General features: G+C 42.3%; 1 protein-coding gene across 2 annotated transcripts in view; it reads right to left on the bottom strand.

The window, feature by feature from the left end:
• LOC145391506 (EH domain-containing protein 3-like) overlaps nucleotides 1–21,888 on the bottom strand; it is a 176,617-nt gene that overhangs the window by 16,188 nt on the left and 138,541 nt on the right. For both annotated transcript variants that reach the window (XM_080266133.1, XM_080266132.1), the window contains exons 4-5: nucleotides 18,483–18,639; nucleotides 8,239–8,409 (exon numbers count right to left, since the gene is read on the bottom strand). In XM_080266133.1, the coding sequence (XP_080122259.1) occupies nucleotides 8,239–8,409; nucleotides 18,483–18,639 (328 nt within the window). The remainder of the gene's footprint in view (nucleotides 1–8,238; nucleotides 8,410–18,482; nucleotides 18,640–21,888) is intronic.

Consider the following 21,888-nt stretch of genomic DNA (forward strand, 5'->3'; position numbering starts at 1 on the left):
CCCCCCAGGCATCACATTCAAGGACACACTGCACATCCACTTAATCATTATTTCCGTACATCTGATTTTGTGAATATCTTCTTACTTTACTGCCCAGGTCTCACTACCATACAACATTACACTCCTAACACATGCCACATACAAAGATTCCTTCACACACAGGGACAGCTCTCTCAATGTCAGGAGAGACACAGCTTCCTAAACTTATTCCAACCACTCCTCACTCTAGCCACAAAGCTAGCTCCAGTCCCTCCTCCAGAACATAACATGTCTCCCAAGTAACAAAACTTCCCCACACTCAAGAGACTCACCAGCAAGATCAATCCTGTCACACCTGATAATCTCCACATGCTCTCCCCGACACACTACACACATGAAATTGGCATTATCTAGCAGTCTACCTCTGATATCACGACATCTCTTATGCACCCACTTATCTAAAACACAGCACCAGATGAAACTATTGTACTTACCATGCCCTTGCTGCAAATCACACATGGCCACGCTCCTTATTCTTTGACAGTAACCACAGACACCATCATCTTTATCTGCATTAAATTTTACTCTCAAGCCCTGGTTACCATCCCTGGTCACACACTTCTCTGCACACAAAATTCAACCAGCCAGCTCGATCTCGTGTCAGTCCCTTAGCCTCACCAACTTCCATACCTCTCTTCCTCGTACACTCATCCACCATATCCCTCCACCTTCCTCTTGGATTACCTCGCCTCCTCCCTCCAAATTTGCTCATAGGTCTACATGCCTTTTTCATCAGTCTATTGTTAACCATTCTCTCCACATGACCATACCATCTCAGTGCACTCTCTTCAATTCTAGTGTTCACAGACCTCACTCCGCATCTTTCATGAATCACATTATTCCGTATCCTATCCACTCTCTGTACTCCACATACATTCCTCAGCAGTACCATCTCCACTGCTCTTATTCTTGACTTTTCATTTCCATCCCAGGCCATAGTCTCACATCCGTACGTTAATGCTGACACTAACACTCCTTCATGAAAGCCTTGCGAAGCTACAACACTCAAACTTCTGTTTCTTATCAAGGCCTTCATAGCGCCAGCTGCTTTCCTTCCTTGTGTCACTCTACTTTCAGCTTCTTTTGCACAATTTCCTCTCTTTTCTATCACTGTACCCAGATATTTGAACTCTCACCAATTCCAGTCTCTCCCCATTCACTGTAACATCACACTGGGAGTAACCTTCTCTTGCAATAACCATCACATTACTCTTTTCTACATTTACTATCAGGGCACGACACTCACAGACATTTACAAAGCTCTGCACCAGTCTACCGAACTCTTGTCTGGTATTTGCAAGTGGCACTGCATCATCAGCATACAACAAATATGAGATAATCTATCCATCATCATTCATTACCAATGCCATCCTTCTCTCCATTACTCGTGTTTTTACTTCCCTCATCACCCCATCCGCATATACATACTGAACAACCATGGGGACATAGCACAACCTTGTCGCATGCCCACATTAATCGTGAACCATTCACTTAGATGCCCATTTACCCTTACACATGTCTCATTACCATCATAAAAACTCTTCATGGCACCTAGCAGCTTACCATCTACACCGTACATGTGCAGAACCTTCCACAATCCTTCTCTGTCTACTTTGTCGTATGATTTTTCCAGATCCATAAATGCCATAACACCTTATAATCCTTTTCACAAGTCTTCCTCACTATCTGTCTCACTGCAAATATTTGATCCACACATCCTCTGCCACTCTTAACCTGTTACCTGTAGCATTAGGTATCGCAGTTGATCCCCCCCCCCATGCACAAAAAAATGGGATTTTTTTTTTTCCTCAAAAATAATTTTTGCTCTTAGAAATGAAAGAGTGCATGGAAAAGAATAGGAAAACCAAGTATAAGTTCATTATTTACCTTAGTTTGGCCGTGGTATGCTATTTATGGACATTTGGGTGAAAAAAGTAGTGTGCCTTATTTATTTAAAAAAAAAAAAAAAAAAAAAAAAAAAAAAAAAAAAGCTTGATCATATGATGTATGCAGTAGTCGCACGCTATTTTTCATAGGATGTTTCCACATGATGATATCAGGTTAAAGGCAACCTGTTCATCACTCACTAGGACTTTGGATATCTCTCTTACTTTATAATAATTCTTTCATATACCTTCCCCACAACACTCATTAGACTTATGACATGATAATTATTGGATTCACTTTGCTCATCTTTATTTTTGTACAGGGGTACAATCACTGCCTTTTTTCACTCTGCTGGCACAGTTTCACTCATTCATGCCTTCTTAAATATTTCCAACAAGCACTTCATTCTGCTCTCCCCACTACACTTAATCATCTCTGCATACACCTCATCAACCCTAGCTGCTTTCCCATTTTTCTTCTGCTCCACAGCATTCTTCACCTCTGTGAGTGTCACATTTCCTGGCACTGCATTCCTTCTCTGTACACCCCCAAAACCAATCATATTAACAGTAGGTTTGTTCTCTCCATTCCCATTCATCAGACTTTCAAAATATTCTTTCCATCTTGTCCTTACCATATCCCCATGGGTTAATAATCTACCACTTACATCCTTCACACTTTCACATTTCTTTCCACTGTCACTTCTATATTTCTGCATCTCTTACCATAATAATAAATGTTGCTACATCACACTTTCTTCACACCAAGCATCTAAATTATTAAACAATCCTAATGACAATAAAATATTCAGGTCAACTCTCAATACTTTCAATAATAATTTTTAACACGTCATCACACATTCATTTGTTCATTTTTGAAGGCTCCAACATGCTTGGATGTGTCAGCCTTGGTCATCTACTGGTGGCTCTCTATGCTGCTCAATCTCCAGCAGCTTCCCTATTCAGTCCCTTATCCCTGAGGACACATTCAATGACCTCGTCCCAGGTCTTTTTTGGTCTACCTCTCACAACACGACTCCTAAAATTAACACTTCTCACCTTCTGCACCCAATTATCATCCCCCCATCCTCTCCACATGCCCAAACCATCTCAATCTACCTCTCCTCATCACAACACCAATACACTCCAGTCCCATCCTACCCCTCAACTCTTCCATCGTAAACCTAGCCCCCCCAGGCCTCACACTCAGGGACACACTGCACATCCACCTAATCATTGCCATTTCTGTACGTTTGATCCTGAGAATATCCTCTTCCTTTACTGCCCAAGCCTCGCTACCATATAGGATTACACTCCTAACACACGCAGCAAAGATCCCTTAGCATGGAGGGAGAGCCCTCTCTATGTCAGGAGAGGCACCAGCTCCCTGAACTTCTTCCAACCACTCATAACTCTAGCCACAGAGCCAGCTCCAGTCCCACCTCCAGCATATAACATGTCTGCCAAATAAGAAAACTCTTCCACATACTCAAGAGACTCAACAGCAAGTTCAATCCCTTTATGGCTGATAATCTCCACCTGCTCTCCCCGACACACTGCACACATGAAATCATCATTATCTCGCACTCTACCTCTAATACCACTACATCTCTTATGCACCCACTCAACACAGGCAATGCACAAGATTGAAGTAATTCCCAAGCCCTTGTGAAAAACTGCACATGGCCACTCCCTCTTCTTTGACAGTACCACCACTAGCCCTACATACTGTCACCCAAATCTTCAGATAGTAACATGACAAATGACCTGCATTGTTAAGTGAACATCCTTACCAATACATCTGACAGTAATTCTACTTTAGAGGAAGTCAGCCAGAATGCTCCTGTACTAGGACTTGGCTCTTCCGAAACTGCTCCACTTACGATACAGACCAGATACGTAAAATCCTTCCTAGACAATTTACCCACCAACAAAGCTCCAGGTCCAAATGGAATTCCTCCAATTGTTTTGAAAAATGTTCCCCAGAACTTGCTCCTATTCTAGCTAAATTATTCAGACTATGTATACGTACTTCTTCATTCCCTGATTCTTCGAAAGATGCCAATATCCACCCAATACCGAAGAGAGGAAATTCCTCTGACCCCTCTGATTTCAGCCCAATGGCTAACACGTCTTCTCTTGGTAAAGTACTTGTGATTGTAATTAACAGGCACATAGTTAAACATCTTGACTCCAACAACTTAACTTGCGACAGACAGTATGGTTTTCATCACGAAAGATCCACTACTGATAAATGGTACTCAATCTCCTGACCCATACCATCCATCATTCAACTGAATAACATGGAGAAACTCATGCAGTAGCCCTTAATACTTCTAACGCTTCTGACTGAGTGTGGCACTGTTCCCTGGAATCCAAACTTCCTTGCTATGACCTAATGTTTGTTGTTCCTCTGATTTCTTTACATCTCAGAGACAGAAAGATGGGATTTAAAGTAGATGACGTATATTCCAATTTCCACTCGATAAATGCCGGTGTGCCAGAAGGATCTGTTCTGGCTCCAACTCTATTCCTAATACATATCAATGATCTCTTATCCATTGCACATAATCCCATCCATTCATGTGCAGATGACTCAACACTTCACAGTTCATTCACACTTAAACACCCACTCACAAAGTTCAATATCTCTAACTCACAACTCAGTACAGCAATCTCCATAAATCAAGACTTATCTAAAATCACCTAATAGGGACAAAATAACATTGTCTCATTTAATGCTAGTAAAACCAAATATATATGATTTACCAACAGATATTTCCTGATTCCTATATTACCTTCAATAATACTAATATTCCTATCTCAAAAAGTATTGAAATTCTTGGCGTTTCACATAACAATGCCCTCAGATAGACCTCTCATGTTAAATCACTTGCTAAAACCGCTTCAAAATACTTGGATTATTGTACAGAGTCCGTAACTTCTTCACTGACGAGTAGGTACCTATAATTTATGTGTGCTCTCAGCTGGAATACTGCGAACAGATGTGGAGAGGTTGCACTAAAACAACTAGACAAAATTCAGAATAAAGCTTTTAGAATTATTAATAACCCTATCATTACAAATGAACTACCTCTCCTACAAGCAAGAAGGAATGTTGCCTCCCTTGCATTATTATACAGATAATTTTATGGCAAATGCTCAGACGAAGCTGCATCTATTGTGCCACCTCTCTATGCCTTCCCCCTTGTTACCAGGCATCTGGTAGTGCTGAAGACTGGACTGTCACACTGTGATATTGCAGGACTTCACCCTATCAGAATTCTTTTACTCCCTGAACTGCATCTCTTTGGAACTCTCTTCCTAAGAGTGGTTTCCCCTCAAACTTCAGCCTACGGCTGTTCAAGTTCAACTGTTACAGAGTTTTTTTATGAATGGACACCTGTAATCTGATGTATGGATTTTTTTTTTTTTAATCATTTGTTTTTTCTTACTCTGTTCTGGGGGGGGGGGGGAGCATAAAACACACTTGTGAGTTCACCCCCATTTTTGATGACAGTAGCAAATCCATACTGAATGCAGCATTCATCACACTGACACGTCTTTGCTGATAAGGCTATAACAGTATCTGAAACTGTAATAGAAACACTTGTATAAAAAAAAGCCATACATAAAAGTTGGCGACACTGTCAGGCAGTTATAATATTGCCACCGTCACAGGACTGTCATGAGATTACAGAGTAGAAACACCTTCAGGCACTCATAATGTCGAAAGGCCAGTCAAAAGATCATCAGAAAGTCATACTGTAATAATTATCAACGCTGTTGTATGATCACACAGTAAAAACAACTTCGGGCATTCATCAAACAGCACAAACAATTTCAGGCAATCATAACAACAAAAGTTCAAACAATAAAAACACCACCAGGAAGTCATATTATCACCACTGTCATATGAATGAACTTGGGTGTAAAGTGGAGGGAATGTAAGAGAATATTCTGGAATGAGGCAAAGAGAGTTGGACAGGGTGATAAAGAAAGTAGTTATGGAGTGAAAGATAAAAATGATAGACTGCAAGTGGAGAAGGGAGAAAAAGTGAGCAGATGGAGTGAACACTTTAAGGAATTTGTAAATGTACAGAATGCAAGCATGGGGGAGAGGTAGTAGTACAATAGATATGGTTGATGTGTAGATTGGCCTGGGAGGAAGGTAGAGTCCTGGAGAATTGGAAGTCAGGTATAATTATTCCCCTGCACAATGGAAAAGGGGAAAAAGAACTGTATGGTAATCATAGGGGCATTTGTCTTCTTAGTGTAACAGGAAAAGTATATGGTGGGATACTTGTTTCCAGAGTTAGGGAAATAACACAAGAATTGGTTGGTGAAGAACAGGGAGGTTTTAGGAAGGGAAGGGGTTGCACAGATCAGATATTCATTCTTAGGTTATTAATGGAAAAGTTTCTAGGGAAAGGGAAAGAAGTTGCATGTGGCCTTCATGGATCTGGAGAAAGCATATGACAGGGAGAATGGGCAAGGAATGTGGAAAATATTAAGAATATATGGAGTAAATGGGAAGTTGTTAAATGCCATGAAGAGTATGTATGAGGGTGCTAAGGCTGCAGAGCATGTGGAGAGTGAATTGAGTGAATTTTTCTGTTTGAATGTTGGATTGAAACAGGGATGTGTCACGTCCCCATGGTTGTTCAATCTGTTCATGGACGGGGTCATAAAAGAGGTACAAGGTAGGGCAGTGGATGTTGGAGCAGCTTTAATGAGAGAGGATAATGTTTGGAAACTCCCTGTACTGTTGGTTGCAGATGATACTATATTGTTAAGTGAGGGTGAAGGGGAACTGCATGGCTTGGTGAATAAGTTTGGAAGAGTGTGCAAGAAACAGACTCTAAAGATGAATGTAGGCAAGAGTAAAGTTATGGTCTTCGGGAGAAATGAAATAACTGGATGTGCAGTGAGGCTGGATGATGAGGAATGGAAAATGTGAGTGCATTTAAGTACTTGGGTAGTGTGATGAGTATGGATGGAAGTTTGGAGGGTGAAGTGCTTGAAAGGGTACAACATAGAAGAAAGGTTGCTGGTTTTTTTAAAGCAGTTATAAGGAATAGGGAAGTGAGGACAGAGGTAAAATGGATGCTGCTTGGTAGTATTGTGATACCAACTCTATTGTATGGAAGTCAAACTTGGACCTTGTTGGAAGGACACAAGTCGAGAGTGAGAGCAGTGGAAATGAGATATCTGAGAGAAGCATGTGGAGTTACATGGAGAGAGAGACTGATAAATGAGGAACTGAAGGTGTGTTGTAGAGTGAATGTGGATGTGATAGAAAGCGCTAGGAGAAATACACTGAGTTGGTCTGGCCACGTGAGAGGATGGAGAGCACTGTGGTGTGGATGTGGATGTGACAGAAAGCATTATGAGAAATACACCGAGGTGGTTTGGCCATGTGGAGGGGATGGAGAGCGAGAGACTAACGAGGAGAATGTATGTGAGTGAGATAAAGGGAGGGAGAGGGACAGGCAGGCCAAGAATGCGATGAAGGTATGGAGTTGGGAGGTGCATGAGGGAAGGGGGTGTGAGCTGGCAGCAAGATAGCGATATGGCAGGGGACTGGAAGACATGGAGGGGATTTGTTTATGGCCACCCCTTATGGGATTAAGACATCTGGCAATAGATAGATAGATAGTCATTAGATCACGCTTTAGAAACAACTTCAGACAATCATTGTACCACCAATGTCAAAAGAACAAAGAAAGCATTAAGAGAGTGCCTACCTCCACCAACACCAGTAAAATTTAAGATCTGCTGCTAAGTAACCACACATACAACCAGTCATGAACATGAGTTTCCACAATGCTATAATATTACTAGGTAATGATGGTCATTACCACATTGTAAAGAAAATCATTAGTAGACATATCATCATATTATCATAAACAATGGCAAACTATTAGAAATGTTATGAACATGCTGACCAGTGCGTGCATGTTGGAGCCTTTGTAAACGATACAATGATGATACCTTATTCAGATAAACAAAAATATCTGGAGACTGTGTAGCAACAAGTACCTGCATTAGATGTAGCTAGCTGAATGTAATGAGACACCCATCCTCACTCAAGGCTGCTGTTTGAATGTGAACCAACCTCATACGCACATCTACAACCGTCATATGTATGTTTTTCTCTCCCTCTCTCTCTCTCTCTCTCTCTCAAGATTTTAATACATTTTTGTCAGCCACCTAAGTACCCCCAGGAAACCCCCCTGGAAACCCCTTGGGGGTTTCTGAACCCCAGGCTGAGAACCCCTGTTGCATACTATCACAACCCAGTGAGTCTTACCTGAGCCAGTGATCTTTCCATCAACAGGGTTAAGGTTGTCAAAGAGCTGGTCATACTTGTAGCGATCCTTTGCCACAATCCAGTCAGGGTCACCAGCCCCAGCATCGGCACCCTCTCCTCGTCGGAACCCAAACACTGTGCTGTCATTCATAACACCCTCGAAGGCTCCACCTGTGTTGGTTAGTAAGTGTATTGGTCACAAAAAAGGCTAGGGACTGATTCTGATATGGTTAGGAATGAGACTGATTTTGGCATGAATGAGCCTCGTTACTGGAATGGACTTTTTTTTTTCTCCCACTGACAATAGATAATGGAATTGGCTTGGGGAATGGATGGGATTTAACCTCTTTAGTCGAGTATGTCACATTTTATCCTTGCTGCTACCAGCTGATTTTATTACATTAACAATGATAACAATCCTTAACATACATTGACAATCCATTAAATACATGGGACTCTCTTTGCTTTAAAAAATTCATCTGGAAACAGCAAAAATAAAGTACAAAAATACAGAGTTATAATGAAGCTGTTGACCCAGTCAGTAAAATCTTGACATTTAATGGGAACTGCCAAACAATTTCATTCAAAATCTGAGGACCAGATAGACAACCTGGTTTCAAAGATTATGCAAACATAGTCCAGCTTTACTAGAGCATTAAATATATTACCAAAGTTAATGGCACTCACCATCTACTCACTCGATGTAGTGCTGGTCTCGGTTAAATGCCCTTTCCTCTCTTCCTTCCTTCCTCTTCTGCCTTTCTTTCCTTAATTCTTTCCTTTTCCTTCTGTCTATGGGTGACTCTACACTGAGTGACAAGCCAAATGTTTCCTCTTAACCAGGAAACCATTTACTATGCTGGGTGGTAACCATATAACCAAATTATGGCACCTGGTGGTTTAGTGGGCAATTAAGGCACTCCAACTGGATCGAGCCTGTGTAGGTTTATATCCAAGGGGTAGTTGAGGTTTACTGCTCATGTAATGCCACTCAGGGATGTGTGAGGCTGGTCACTCTCATCGTAAATGTCAGGGCCAACTTGCCTATCACTGAGCTACTATGCTCCTCATGGGGCAACACCGGATTAGATGATGATTTGACCAAATGGCACTAAAACAGACTGTCCTTTAACTTTGTTTACACCGCATGTCAAGATTTAAAAATCATTCATCATCTAATCCAGTGTTGCCCCATGAGGAGTGTAGGAGCCAGGGGCTAGGCAAGTTGGTCCTGATATTTAAGATGAGAGTGACCAGCCTCACTCATACCTGAGTGGCACTACGTGAGCAATAAATTCCAAACACCTCATGGCTATAAACCTGTACTGGCCCAATCCGACTGGAGCGCCTTAACTGCCTACTAAATCACCAGGTGCCATAATTTGGTCATATGGTTACCACCCACCACTGTTATTGGTTTCCTGGTGTACAGGAAACTATTTGGCTTCTCACTCAGTGTAGAGGCACCTGTACAGAGAAGGAAGAAGAAAGAATGAAGAAAAGAAAGACAGAAGAGGATGGAAGGAAAGAAGAGAGGAAAGGGCAGGCATCCAAGAGCAGCACTACATCGAGTGTGTGGATGGTGAAAGCCTCCACCTACCACCAACAAAAAAAATAAAATAAAATGGTAGCACAAGTACTGTACTCTTACCAAAACAATTTTTAAAAAGTTAAAAAATCAATCAGCAATGGAATCAGCTTTTGGAACATCATCATCACCATCATCTAACCCAGCGTTGCCCCATGAAAAGCATTGGAACCCAGGGCTGGGCAAGTTGGTCCTGACATTTAAGATGAGGGTGGCCAGTCTCACTCATCCCTGAGTGGCATTACATGGGCAATAAACCACAACCAATCCTTCGATATAAACCTACACCAGTTCAATCTGGCTGGAGCGCCTTAATTACCCACAAAACCACCAAGCGCCACAATCTGGTTATATGGTTACCCACCCAGCATAGTAAATGGTTTCCTGGTGTACAGGAAACCATTTGGCTTGCCACTCTGTGTAGAGTCACCAGTAGACAAAATGAAGAGGAAAAAATGAAGGAAAAAAAGACAGAAGAGGAAGGAAGGAAAAACGGAAGGAACATCTGGTTACCGGAACTAAGGTGACTCATGCCAGTCTGCCACACTGGCTTATCTTACCATTCATACTCTGTGCTAAATTATAATCTCATGAATCCAAAGATGAAAATTCTTTAAGTCCATTTCTTACACCACTGGTACTTTAAATTTTGATAATACTTTGAGTGTAATGTGGAGCGAACATAAGAAAATGTTCTGGAAGGAGATAAAGAGAGTCAGAGTGATAAAGAAGGTGGTCGGGGAGTGAAAGATAAAAATGGTAGGATTGTCAGTGGAGAGGGGAGAAAAAGTGAGCAGATGGAGACAACACTTTAAGGAACTGTTAAACATAAAAGAATGAAAGTAGTGTGAGTATAAGTGGCCAGGGAATGGCTGGAAAGAGGGGGGAGATGAGAAGGGAGGAAGAGATCAGTAGGATGGATGTAGTGGAAGCAATGAAGTCAAAATGGGGAAAGCCCAAGGAAAATTATGAAGTGTGTTGTGAAATGATGAAGCATGGGGGGATAGACAGTAGTAGAGTGGATATGGAAGATGGCATGGGAGGAATGCAGAGTCCCAGAGTGATGGAAGTCAGGTATAATTATTCCCCTGTACCAACAAAATGAGGAAAAAGGAGTGTGTGGTAATCATAAGAGCATTTGTCTACTTAGTGAAACATGAAAAGCATATGGTAGGATACTTAATAACACAGTTAGGGAAATAACACAGACTCAGTTGCAGATGAACAGGGAAGTTTTAGGAAGGGAAGAAGGTGTGTAGATCAGATATTTGCCTAAGATCTTTGGTGGACACATTTCTAGAAAAGGGGAAGAAGTTGTATGTGGTATTCATGGATTTGGAGAAAGCATACGACAGAGTGGATAGATAAGGAATGTGGAAAATATTATGAATATATGAGTAAGTGGAATATTGCCGAATGCTGTGAAGAGTATGTATGAGGGTGCCATGGCTGCAATACATGTGGATGGTGAACTGAGTGAATTTTTGTCTGAATGTTGGATTGAAACATGGATGTGTCATGTCTCCATGTTGTTCAATATTTATATGGATGGAGTTGTAAAAGAGATACACGATAAGGCTGTGGATGTTGGGGTGGCCCTAATGAGAGAAGGCAGTGTTTGGACTCTTCCTGTTCTGCTGTTTGCAGATGATACTGTATTGTTAAGTTAGGTCGATGGGAATCTGCAAGGACCGGTGAATGAGTCTGGGAGAGTGTGTAAGAAACAAAATCTATAGGTGAATCCAGGGAAGAGTAAAGTTGCAGTCTTCAAGAGAAATTATGTAACTGAATGCACAGTAAGATGGATGGTAAGGAAATGGAAAATGTCAGTGCACTGAAGTACCTGGGTAGTATGATTTGTAAGTATGGAAGTTTAGAAGATGAAGTCCATGAAAGGATACAACAGGGAAGAGAGGTTGCTGGTTCTTTGAAGGCAGCGATAAGGAATAGGGGAGTGAGGACAGAAGTAAAAAGTACGCTGCATGACAGTACTGTGATAACAACTTCAATGTATGGAAGCAAAGCTTGGACCTTGTTGGAAGGACGCAAGTCAAGAGTGAGAGCAGTGGAAATGAATTATCTGAAAGAAGTATGTGCAGTTACATGGAGAGATAGACTGACAAATGAGGAAGTGAAGGAGCATTGTGGAGTGGATGTGGAAGTGATAGAAAGCATCAGGAGAAATACAGAGGTGGTTTGGCCACATGGAGAGGATGGAAAGTGAGAGACTAATGAGGAGAGTGATGTGAGTGAAGTGGAGGATGGGAGAGGGAGAGGGAGGCTGAGGATGAGATGGAGGGATTTGAGAGGAGTGTTACATAAGCAGTGGTGTATATAGATCCATGGAAAGGGAGGGGGGGGGGGGCCACAGGGGTGAATCCAGGATTTTTTAAGGGGGGGGGGGGACAATCGAAACGAGCCACTACAGCTGGGGGGTCGGGGGGGACGCTGTAAGCCCCCCCAGGAAATTTTTTGAAAATCAAGCAGTTTTAGGGGCATTTTGAGGCTCAGGAGGGACATACTGCACTAATCTGATATTCAAAGGAAAAACAGTATCATGCAGCTTATGTACCTTGGCTAAAAAAAAAAGGACCCATTTGAAAAATATTTATTTAGGGAATTATACAGTACCCCCATGGGGGTAGGGTTTTTTTTCAAGAATACTCCCCCAGTATCCCTGCTTGTCGTAAAAGGCGCCTAAAAAGGTTGGCGGAGGGTTAGTGACCCTCCCCAGAAAACAACTAACTAAAAAAACAAACAACAAGCCTCGGACAAGGACTGACCAAATGATGACGACCCAGGACCGGACAAAGGACTTGGTAATGAGTACATGGAATGTAAGAGGAGCGAATCATGAGGTGAAAGAGAGAGAGATTGTTCAGGTGCTTGACGGTGCGAAAGTGGATGTATGTGGAATAACTGAAACAAAATGGAGAGGAGAAAGTGTGAGAGAATGGGAGTATGGATGGGGTATATGTGCAGGAGTAGGTGAGAATGAGAGGGCAAAGGAAGGAGTATGTATAGTTGTGAGTAAAAGATGGAAGAAGAGCATAAGACAGTATGGATCAGTTGGGTCAAGGATTGTGTGGGTAAAGTTGAAAGTTGGAATACAAATGTGGGCAATTGTGTGTGTGTATGTGCCAATGCAAGATCGTGCTAGAAGAGTGAGAGGAGTTCTGGACAAATGTAGAAGTGTGCATGGAAAAGTTTGGAAGGAATGAGAGAGTGTTTTTGATCGGTGATATGAATGGTAAAGTTGGGAATGTGAAGGTGGATGGAATAGTTGGCGAGTGGGGTGTGCCTGCTGAGACAGATGAGAATGGGAGTGCATTAGTGGACATTTGTGCTGGGAGGGGGTTGGTGATAGCCAATACCCTCTTCAGGCATAAAATGATCCACAGATAAACATGGCGAGTGATGAGAAGGGTGGGTGGTGAACTGAATGAAAGGAAGGCAATGATTAATTATGTTTGTGTGAATGAAAGGATGCGAAGATGTGTAATGGATGCAAGAGTGTATAGAGATTGGGGGAGTGGACTTTCTGACCACTACTTGGTGGTGGCCAGAATTAGGATTCAAGTAAGGTGGAGGAATAGAAGAAGGGAAAGACGAGAGGAAGGAGTAGTTGCAAGGAGAGTGGAAAGGTTACAAGAGGATGAGCAAAAGAAAGAGTATAAGAGAGAAGTGGAGGAACGATTGGGCAAATATGAATTGGAGCAGATGGGAGACGTGGAAGGTGTGTGTAGGATATTTACAGAAGAAATATGTCCAGCATGTGATGTGGTGTGTGGAAGGAAGAGAAGACGGAGGGGGGGTGCAAGGAACAGCGTGGTGGACTGAAGAGGTGAGACAGGCTTTGGCACAAAAAAAGAAAGCATACAATGAATGGATGAGAAATAGGGGCGTGGAAGAAGTTGAGAGGCAGAAGAGAGAGTTATATGTAGAAAGAATGAGAGAGGTGAGAAGATTAGTAAGAGAGAGTAAGAAGAGAGTGGATGAGGAATTTGCAAGGAATTTGAGTGTAAAGTGGAGGGACTGTAAGAAAATGTTCTGGAAAGAGGTGAAAAGAGTAAGACAGGGTGGAAGTGAAGTTAGCAGGGGAGTGAAAGATAAAAATGGTAGATTACTAGTGGAGAAGGGAGAAAAAGTGAGCAGATGGAGAGAACACTTTAAGGAATTGTTGAACGTAGAGGATGGAAGTAATATGAGTATCAGTGGCTGGGGAATGGCTGGGAGAAGGAGGGAGGTGAGAAGACAGGAAGAAATCAGTAGGATAGAAGTTGTAGAAGCAATGAAGGAAGTTAAATCAGGGAAAGCCCCAGGAATTGATGGAGTGTGCAGTGAAATGCTGAAGCATGGGGTAGAGATAGTAGTAGAATGGATGTGGAAGATGTGCAGATTGGCCTGGGAGGAAGGTAGAGTCCCAGAGGATTGGAAGTCAGGTATAATTATTCCCTTGTACAAAGGAAAAGGGGAAAAAGAAGTGTGTCGTAATCATAGGGGCATTTGTCTTCTTAGTATAATAGGAAAAGTGTATGGCAGGATACTTATTGAGAGAGTTAGAGAAAAAACAGAGAAATTAGTTGGAGAAGAACAGGGAGGCTTTAGGAAGGGAAGAGGTTGTGTAGATCAGATATTCATTCTTAGATCTTTAGTGGAAAAGTTTCCAGAGAAGGGAAAGAAGTTGTATGCGGATTTCATGGATTTGGAGAAAGCATATGACAAGGTGGATAGACAAGGATTGTGGAAAGTGTTAAGAATATATGGAGTAGATGGGAAGTTGTTAAATGCTGTGAAGAGTATGTACGATGGTGCGAAGGCTGCAGTGCGTGTGGATGGTGAACTAAGTGAATTTTTCTCTTTGAAAGTTGGGTTGAAACAGGGATGTGTCATGTCTTCATGGTTGTTCAATCTGCACATGGATGGGGTAATAAAAGAGGTACAAGGTAGGGTGGTGGATGTTGGAGTGGTCCTGGTGAGAGAGGATAGTGTTTGGAAACTCCCTGTACTGTTGTTTGCAGATGACACTGTGTTGTTGAGTGATGACGAAGGGGAGCTGCAAAGCTTGGTGGATGAGTTTGAGAGAGTGTGTAAGAAACGGAATATAAAGGTGAATGTAGGGAAGAGTAAAGTGATGGTCTTTGAGAAAGGTGAAGTCAGTGAATGTACAGCGAGGTTGGATGGTGAGGAATCGGAAAATGTGAGTACGTTTAAGTACTTGGGTAGTGTGTTGAGTAAGGATGGACATTTGGAGGGTGAAGTGCTTGAAAGGGTACAGCAGGGAAGAAAGGTTTCTGGTTCTTTGAAAGCAGTGATAAGAAACAGGGAAGTGAGCATGGAAGTGAAAAAGTTACTACATGACAGTATTGTGATACCAACTCTAACGTATGGAAGTGAAGCTTGGACGTTGTTGGAAGGACACAAGTCAAGAGTGAGAGCAGTGGATATGAGTTATTTAAGAGGAGCCTGTGGAGTCACACGGAGAGACAGGCTGACGAATGAGGATATAAAGGAGCATTGTGGTGTGGATGTGGATGTGATAGGAAGCGTTATGAGGAACACACTTAGGTGGTTTGGCCATGTGGAGAGGATGCAGGGTAAAAAACTGACGAAGAGAGTGTATGTGAGTGAGGTGGAGGGGGGAAGAGGGAGGGGGAGGCCAAGGATGAGATGAAGGGATGGGGTGGAGAGGTATATGAGAGAGGGGGGTGTGAGTTGCGAACAGGGCAGTGAAATGGCGGGGGACAGGGCGACTTGGAGGTGATTTGTTTGTGGCCACCCCAAACGGGATTGAGGCGTCTGGCAATAGATAGATAGATAGTACAGTACCCAGAATGTAAAAAAAAAAAAAAAAAAAAAGACTGCTTGATCATAATTTACAGTTGTTGATTCCTTCAATCCTGGAAATTGCAATGTTCATTTTTATATGAAACATTTAAAAAATTTAACTAAAACTTGGATAAATGATTCAGAGAGAGAGAGAGAGAGAGAGAGAGAGAGAGAGCTTGCTTACTCACTTGAGTCATGTGAGAGCTGATCATTTGAAATCAAGCAGCCTATTTTTACAGTTGAATTCATTGGTTACTTGTAAACGTATTTCTATCTCTATCTATCTATTGCCAGACGCCTCAATCCCGTTTGGGGTGGCCACAAACAAATTGCCTCCAAGTCGCCCAGTTCCCCGCCATTTCACTGCCCTGCTCCCAACTCACACCCCCCTCTCTCATATACCTCTCCACCCCATCCCTCCATCTCATCCTCGGCCTCCCCCTCCCTCTTCCCCCCTCCACCTCACTCACATACACTCTCTTCGTCAGTCTTTCACCCTCCATCCTCTCCACATGGCCAAACCACCTCAGTGTGTTCCTCATAACGCTTCCTATCACATCCACATCCATACCACAATGCTCCCTTATATCCTCATTCGTCAGCCTGTCCCTCCATGTGACTCCACAGGCTCCTCTTAAATAACTCATTTCCACTGCTCTCACTCTTGACTTGTGTCCTTCCAACAACGTCCAAGCTTCACTTCCGTACGTTAGAGTTGGTATCACAATACTGTCATGTAGTAACTTTTTCACTTCCATGCTCACTTCCCTGTTTCTTATCACTGCTTTCAAAGAACCAGCAACCTTTCTTCCCTGCTGTACCCTTTCAAGCACTTCACCCTCCAAACCTCCATCCTTACTCATCACACTACCCAAGTACTTAAATGTACTCACATTTTCCAATTCCTCACCATCCAACCTCGCTGTACATTCACTGACTTCACCTCTCTCAAAGACCATCACTTTACTCTTCCCAACATTCACCATTAGATTCCGTTTCTTACACACTCTCCCAAACTCATCCACCAAGCCTTGCAGCTCCCCTTCGTCTTCACTCAACAACACAGTATCATCTGCAAACAACAGTACAGGGAGTTTGCAAACACTATCCTCTCTCACCAGGGCCACTCCAACATCCACTACCCTACCTTGTACCTCTTTTATTACCCCATCCATGTACAGATTGAACAACCATGGAGACATGACACATCCCTGTTTCAACCCAACTTTCAAAGAGAAAAATTCACTTAGTTCACCATCCACACACACTGCAGCCTTCGCACCATCGTACATACTCTTCACAGCATTCAACAACTTCCCATCTACTCCATATATTCTTACCACTTTCCACAATCCTTGTCTATCCACCCTGTCATATGCTTTCTCCAAATCCATGAAAGCCGCATACAACTTCTTTCCCTTCTCTGGAAACTTTTCCACTAAAGATCTAAGAATGAATATCTGATCTACACAACCTCCTCCCTTCCTAAAGCCTCCCTGTTCTTCTCCAACTAATTTCTCTGTTCTGTCTCTAACTCTGTCAATAAGTATCCTACCATACACTTTTCCTATTATACTAAGAAGACAAATGCCCCTATGATTACGACACACTTCTTTTTCCCCTTTTCTTTTGTACAAGGGAATAATTATACAGTAAAAGTCCAATTCTTCGGCATCCAATTCCCCGGCAATTCTGACATTTCGGCAGTTTTGAGAAATAGTCCCATTTACGAAAATCCCTGATCGTTCGGAAGATTTTCCGATTTTTTTCGTCAGTCTTGAAATTCTCCATGAGGGCCCTGTACTGCTGGGACTTCTTCCAGCAGTAGCAGAGTCTAATCAACCCCTTCTATTGTATATATGTAATTAAGGAACCTACTATAAGTTTAGGTAAGTGCATGTGAACTTGTAGGCCTACTGTACCATTACATTTATATACAGTATGTTCACTAATTTCTTTATTTTTCATATTCATGTATAGTACTGTATTCATTACAGTATTGTACAGTATGAAACAGTATACAGTACTCTCTCCAAGCACATTTATAATGATATGAGTAGTGATGATAGTGTTCACCGAAACATATAAGGTATTGAGTGGGTAGGGTTTTTGATAATTCGGCAATTTTGATTTTTCGGCACTAGCCTGGTCCCATAGATGCCGAAAAATAGGACTTCTACTGTACCTGACTTCCAATCCTCCGGGACTCTACCTTCCTCCCAGGCCAATCTGCACATCTTCCACATCCATTCTACTACTATCTCTACCCCATGCTTCAGCATTTCACCACACACTCCATCAATTCCTGGAGCTTTCCCCGATTTAACTTTCTTCATTGCTTCCACAACTTCTATCCTACTGATTTCTTCCTGTCTTCTCACCTCCCTTTAGATCTGAAGATATGTAGGTCTACTGGGACAAAGGGGGAGGGGGCATGGCTGAGTGGTCCCCTCCCCCTATATACGCCACTGAGAGTGGGTTTAAGAGCTGGAGGGAGGGCAGCAAAATGGCAGGGGACTGGGCGACATGAAGGTGAACTGTTTGTGGCCACCTCTTACGGGACTGAGGCATCTGGCTATAGATAGACAGATTATACTTTATGATTTTACCCACAGAAATGTGCTAGGATCATAATATGAATGAATGAATTAAATCAAAATTAGCCATCTTGTTCCAATAGTTTTTACTTTCCCTTCCTTGTATTAACAATATACAGAATGCTTGTTTAGTAAGACAGTTACTGTAACTGCTGAAAAAAGATCTAGAAATGGTTCAATAAATGGTGTGTAAAAGCAGTTCCCATCCCACTCCATCTAATTAAGTGTACCTCTGATGATGTTATTTTCTTTGTTGGAAGCAGCCTCCTCAACAGGGATCATGGCCATTAGGCGGGCAATGTCCTCAGCCAACATGCGATCAACAGCCTCCAGCAATCTTGGCTTCAAAACGTTGAATTTGGTGAAGTCATGGTGTTGTAGTTGGTCCTGATGGTTGAAATGATGGTGAGACAAATGTACAAGAACCATAATGATTGACATCAATGTAATGGTAATGTACATAAGAATTATTCCCACATTTAAAAGGGGTTGTTTATTCAAAAGATAGAACAGTACTGACCCAGTCAGGATATTTTCAAGTAAGAAGGAAGAATGAACATAAAAGTGTGCAGTTTATACACTGAAGTGAGGAGAGACAGAAGGAGAGGAGGAGGGGAGGATACAGAAGGGGGAAGGGACAGGAAAGCACAGGGTTAAGTACGGTCACAAAGAACACAAATACGGAATGAATGGTCTTGCTAACTATGCGTTAAAATGTCACAACAACTAACTATATGACTTAATACAGTCAAAATGTTTCAATATAATGCAAACAATTAGAATTCCATCATTTTGTAAGCTGCTGAGTTTCTGCACTTCTTCTTTACAACTTAAGAACATAGAAAGTTCCAGGTACTGATGCTTTCGCACCTGATGTATTTTACCTCTTAAATCCAGGTGAGATTCTTTTTACTTTAATCCTGCTTCCACCTGACAATTTCTTCAGCTTAAGCAAGGCCTCTAATCTCAAATCAAAAAGGACCCCTAGTATTAAAATGTGTTAATGACGACTATATTTAATCCCTCCCGTTCACAAAGTCTCCCCAGAGCTGAAAACAATGTTCTGTAAGTAGTATGAGTAAAGTGGGCAATATGTCACTTGGTTGAGAGGGTTAAACCATTTCAGCTAGCTGGTTCAAGAGGTTCCTGTATATGTCACTGTGAGAAATTTTTCTGTACTGAGTGAGGTGCAAGCGCCAAGTAAATGAGGAACAAGAGTATGAAGTGGTACCATCACAAATAAAAGTGTGCTGATAATCCTCTGCCCACATTATGTTCTTCCTTCTTCATTTCTCATCCCTTCCCAGATATCACTGATGGAGTATATCCTTCGTGTTGTGTGCCTCATGTTATCGCAAAACAAAACAAAATCACATAATGCATTATATCACCACAGCTGGTAGAGAAGTGTTGGCAAACATTCAATTGTGATAGTACACAGTGGAAGCAGACTGATTTCAAACCAGCTTTATTGTTCAATTTGGCAATTTTCAGGGAAAGTGGAATGTCTAAATGTAGAAATGCTGTCGGTTCATCTGAAGTTCCTTTCATTCAATTATGCAAACAGATGAGGGCCACTATGGGCTGGCATAATTCAATGCTGTACAATCAAAGACACAACTATCTTCCCAATTCTATGTGAAGAAAATTTACAACTGGCAAATTACAATGAAAACTCTATCTCTTCTAGTGCATGTTTCAGGTAGTTCGATTTTTCCACTATGTACAGTATTCGTCAAACTTTGGGAAGATACGTGTGCCTTTGTCTGTACCAAATGTCTACCACTTATTAATATCCTTGGAGTCCTTTGTTCTCATGCTTTGTCTTGGAAAGATCACATTTCTTCTCACGCAATTCCCTCACAACGACAGCAAACACACAGCAGTCCTACAAGAAATAAAACTGACACACACACACACACACACACACACACACACACACACACACACACACACACACACACACACACACACACACACACACACACACACACACACACACACACACACACACACACACACACACACACACACACACACACACACACACACACACAGCACCGTGTAAGAAATAAAACTGATACACATAAAACACCCCCCCAAAATTGGACACTACTCACACATCTGCTCAGACTGAACTGTGGGCCATGGAGGAGGCCTCATTACATACATACTACCCACCAATCCTCTGCAAAGACACAACATAACAACACAGTCACTTTTCCAGAATATCACAACATTAGAGATACAATTGCTCACATATCAAATCTGGCCACCAACAAGAAATCAACATTAATATTTACATTCCCTCTGACACCTCCCATGCTGTACCAGTACAATGCAACTCTTAAGTCTTCCTATTAACAGACACCAATCTCCATGACTCCTGGTACAAACACAATCAAGACAACTGCCAAAGCTTCAACAATTTTTCATACCTCAACAGCATGGGCATTCTCAATGACACCTCACAAGACACCCCTCATCCTGCAACAGACAAACTGCACCCCCTCTTCCCGAGACATCACATTTTATTTTGTCAACACTTACACTCAACACCAACTGGTGAATGGCCCAAACTCACTACAGACCATCTTCAACCATTATCACTACAAAAACACAATCTAAACAAGAGCAAACACACCTCACATACACAAACTACAAGAAAGAAGACTGGACAAATTTTACTGATGACACAAAACAACACTTAAGGACACTATACAACACACCCTTCGCCTGCAGCAATAAGCACATTACAAAGCTCATCATCATCATACTCATGCATAGAAACACCACATTCCATATGGCACACATACATACATAATCTAATCCTGTACCCCAAGAGGCGCATCGGGGCCCGGGGTGAGGAAAGTTGGTCCTGACATTTAAGATGAGAGTGACCAGTCTCACTCATCTCTGAGTAGCATTATGTGAGCAATAAACCCCAACCACCCCTTGGATATAAACCTACACAGGCTCAATCCGGCTGAAGTGCCTTAATTACCGGTAACTGTCCCGCCATTCTACACCCACAGATAGGGCAGCCTCCTGGGGGATTACTTCCAGGATTGGGCCCCTGTCTACTGAGCAGGTGTGGCAGCTTGGGAACTGCAATGCTCTCTGGCAAAGATCTAAGCCCCATTCTATCCCAGTTGCAAGGGCTATACTGGTGAAGCCCGAGCCATGACTCCCCTCAGGTCTGGCATTTAGCAGCAGGGGTAAAGTTTCCTGGCCACATGCCCTTGCTGGCGTCAACGCCTGTGATGAAGTGCGGTACGTTGTGTGGTGTGTAGAGCACATTTTGATTAGTACCCGAGATACAGAAAAGTGTTTGGGAGAGTATGCTGGCCTACTCTCCATGTCAGTGTCACACTGAAAAGGTCAGCAAAGAGAAATGGTCAGTATATCCTGACAACTGGTTAAACAGCAGCTCACGCTGTCCCTATCACCAGCATTCCCATCCTCCTCCTCCGGAGTACCACCCTCATCAGCTGTGTCACAGCCTACTCCCTGCTGCAGGTGTTGTGCTACTGTATGTGTATAATTATGCCTGGATATGTACTTGGGAGAGGGGTGACCAGTCACACATGAGTAACTATGTATGGCAACTGGACATAACCATGAAAAATTCATATA

This window comes from Coenobita brevimanus, chromosome 18, assembly GCF_032717465.1.
Source record: "Coenobita brevimanus isolate Jiangsu-jjx chromosome 18, ASM3271746v2, whole genome shotgun sequence".
NCBI lineage: Eukaryota > Metazoa > Arthropoda > Malacostraca > Decapoda > Coenobitidae > Coenobita > Coenobita brevimanus.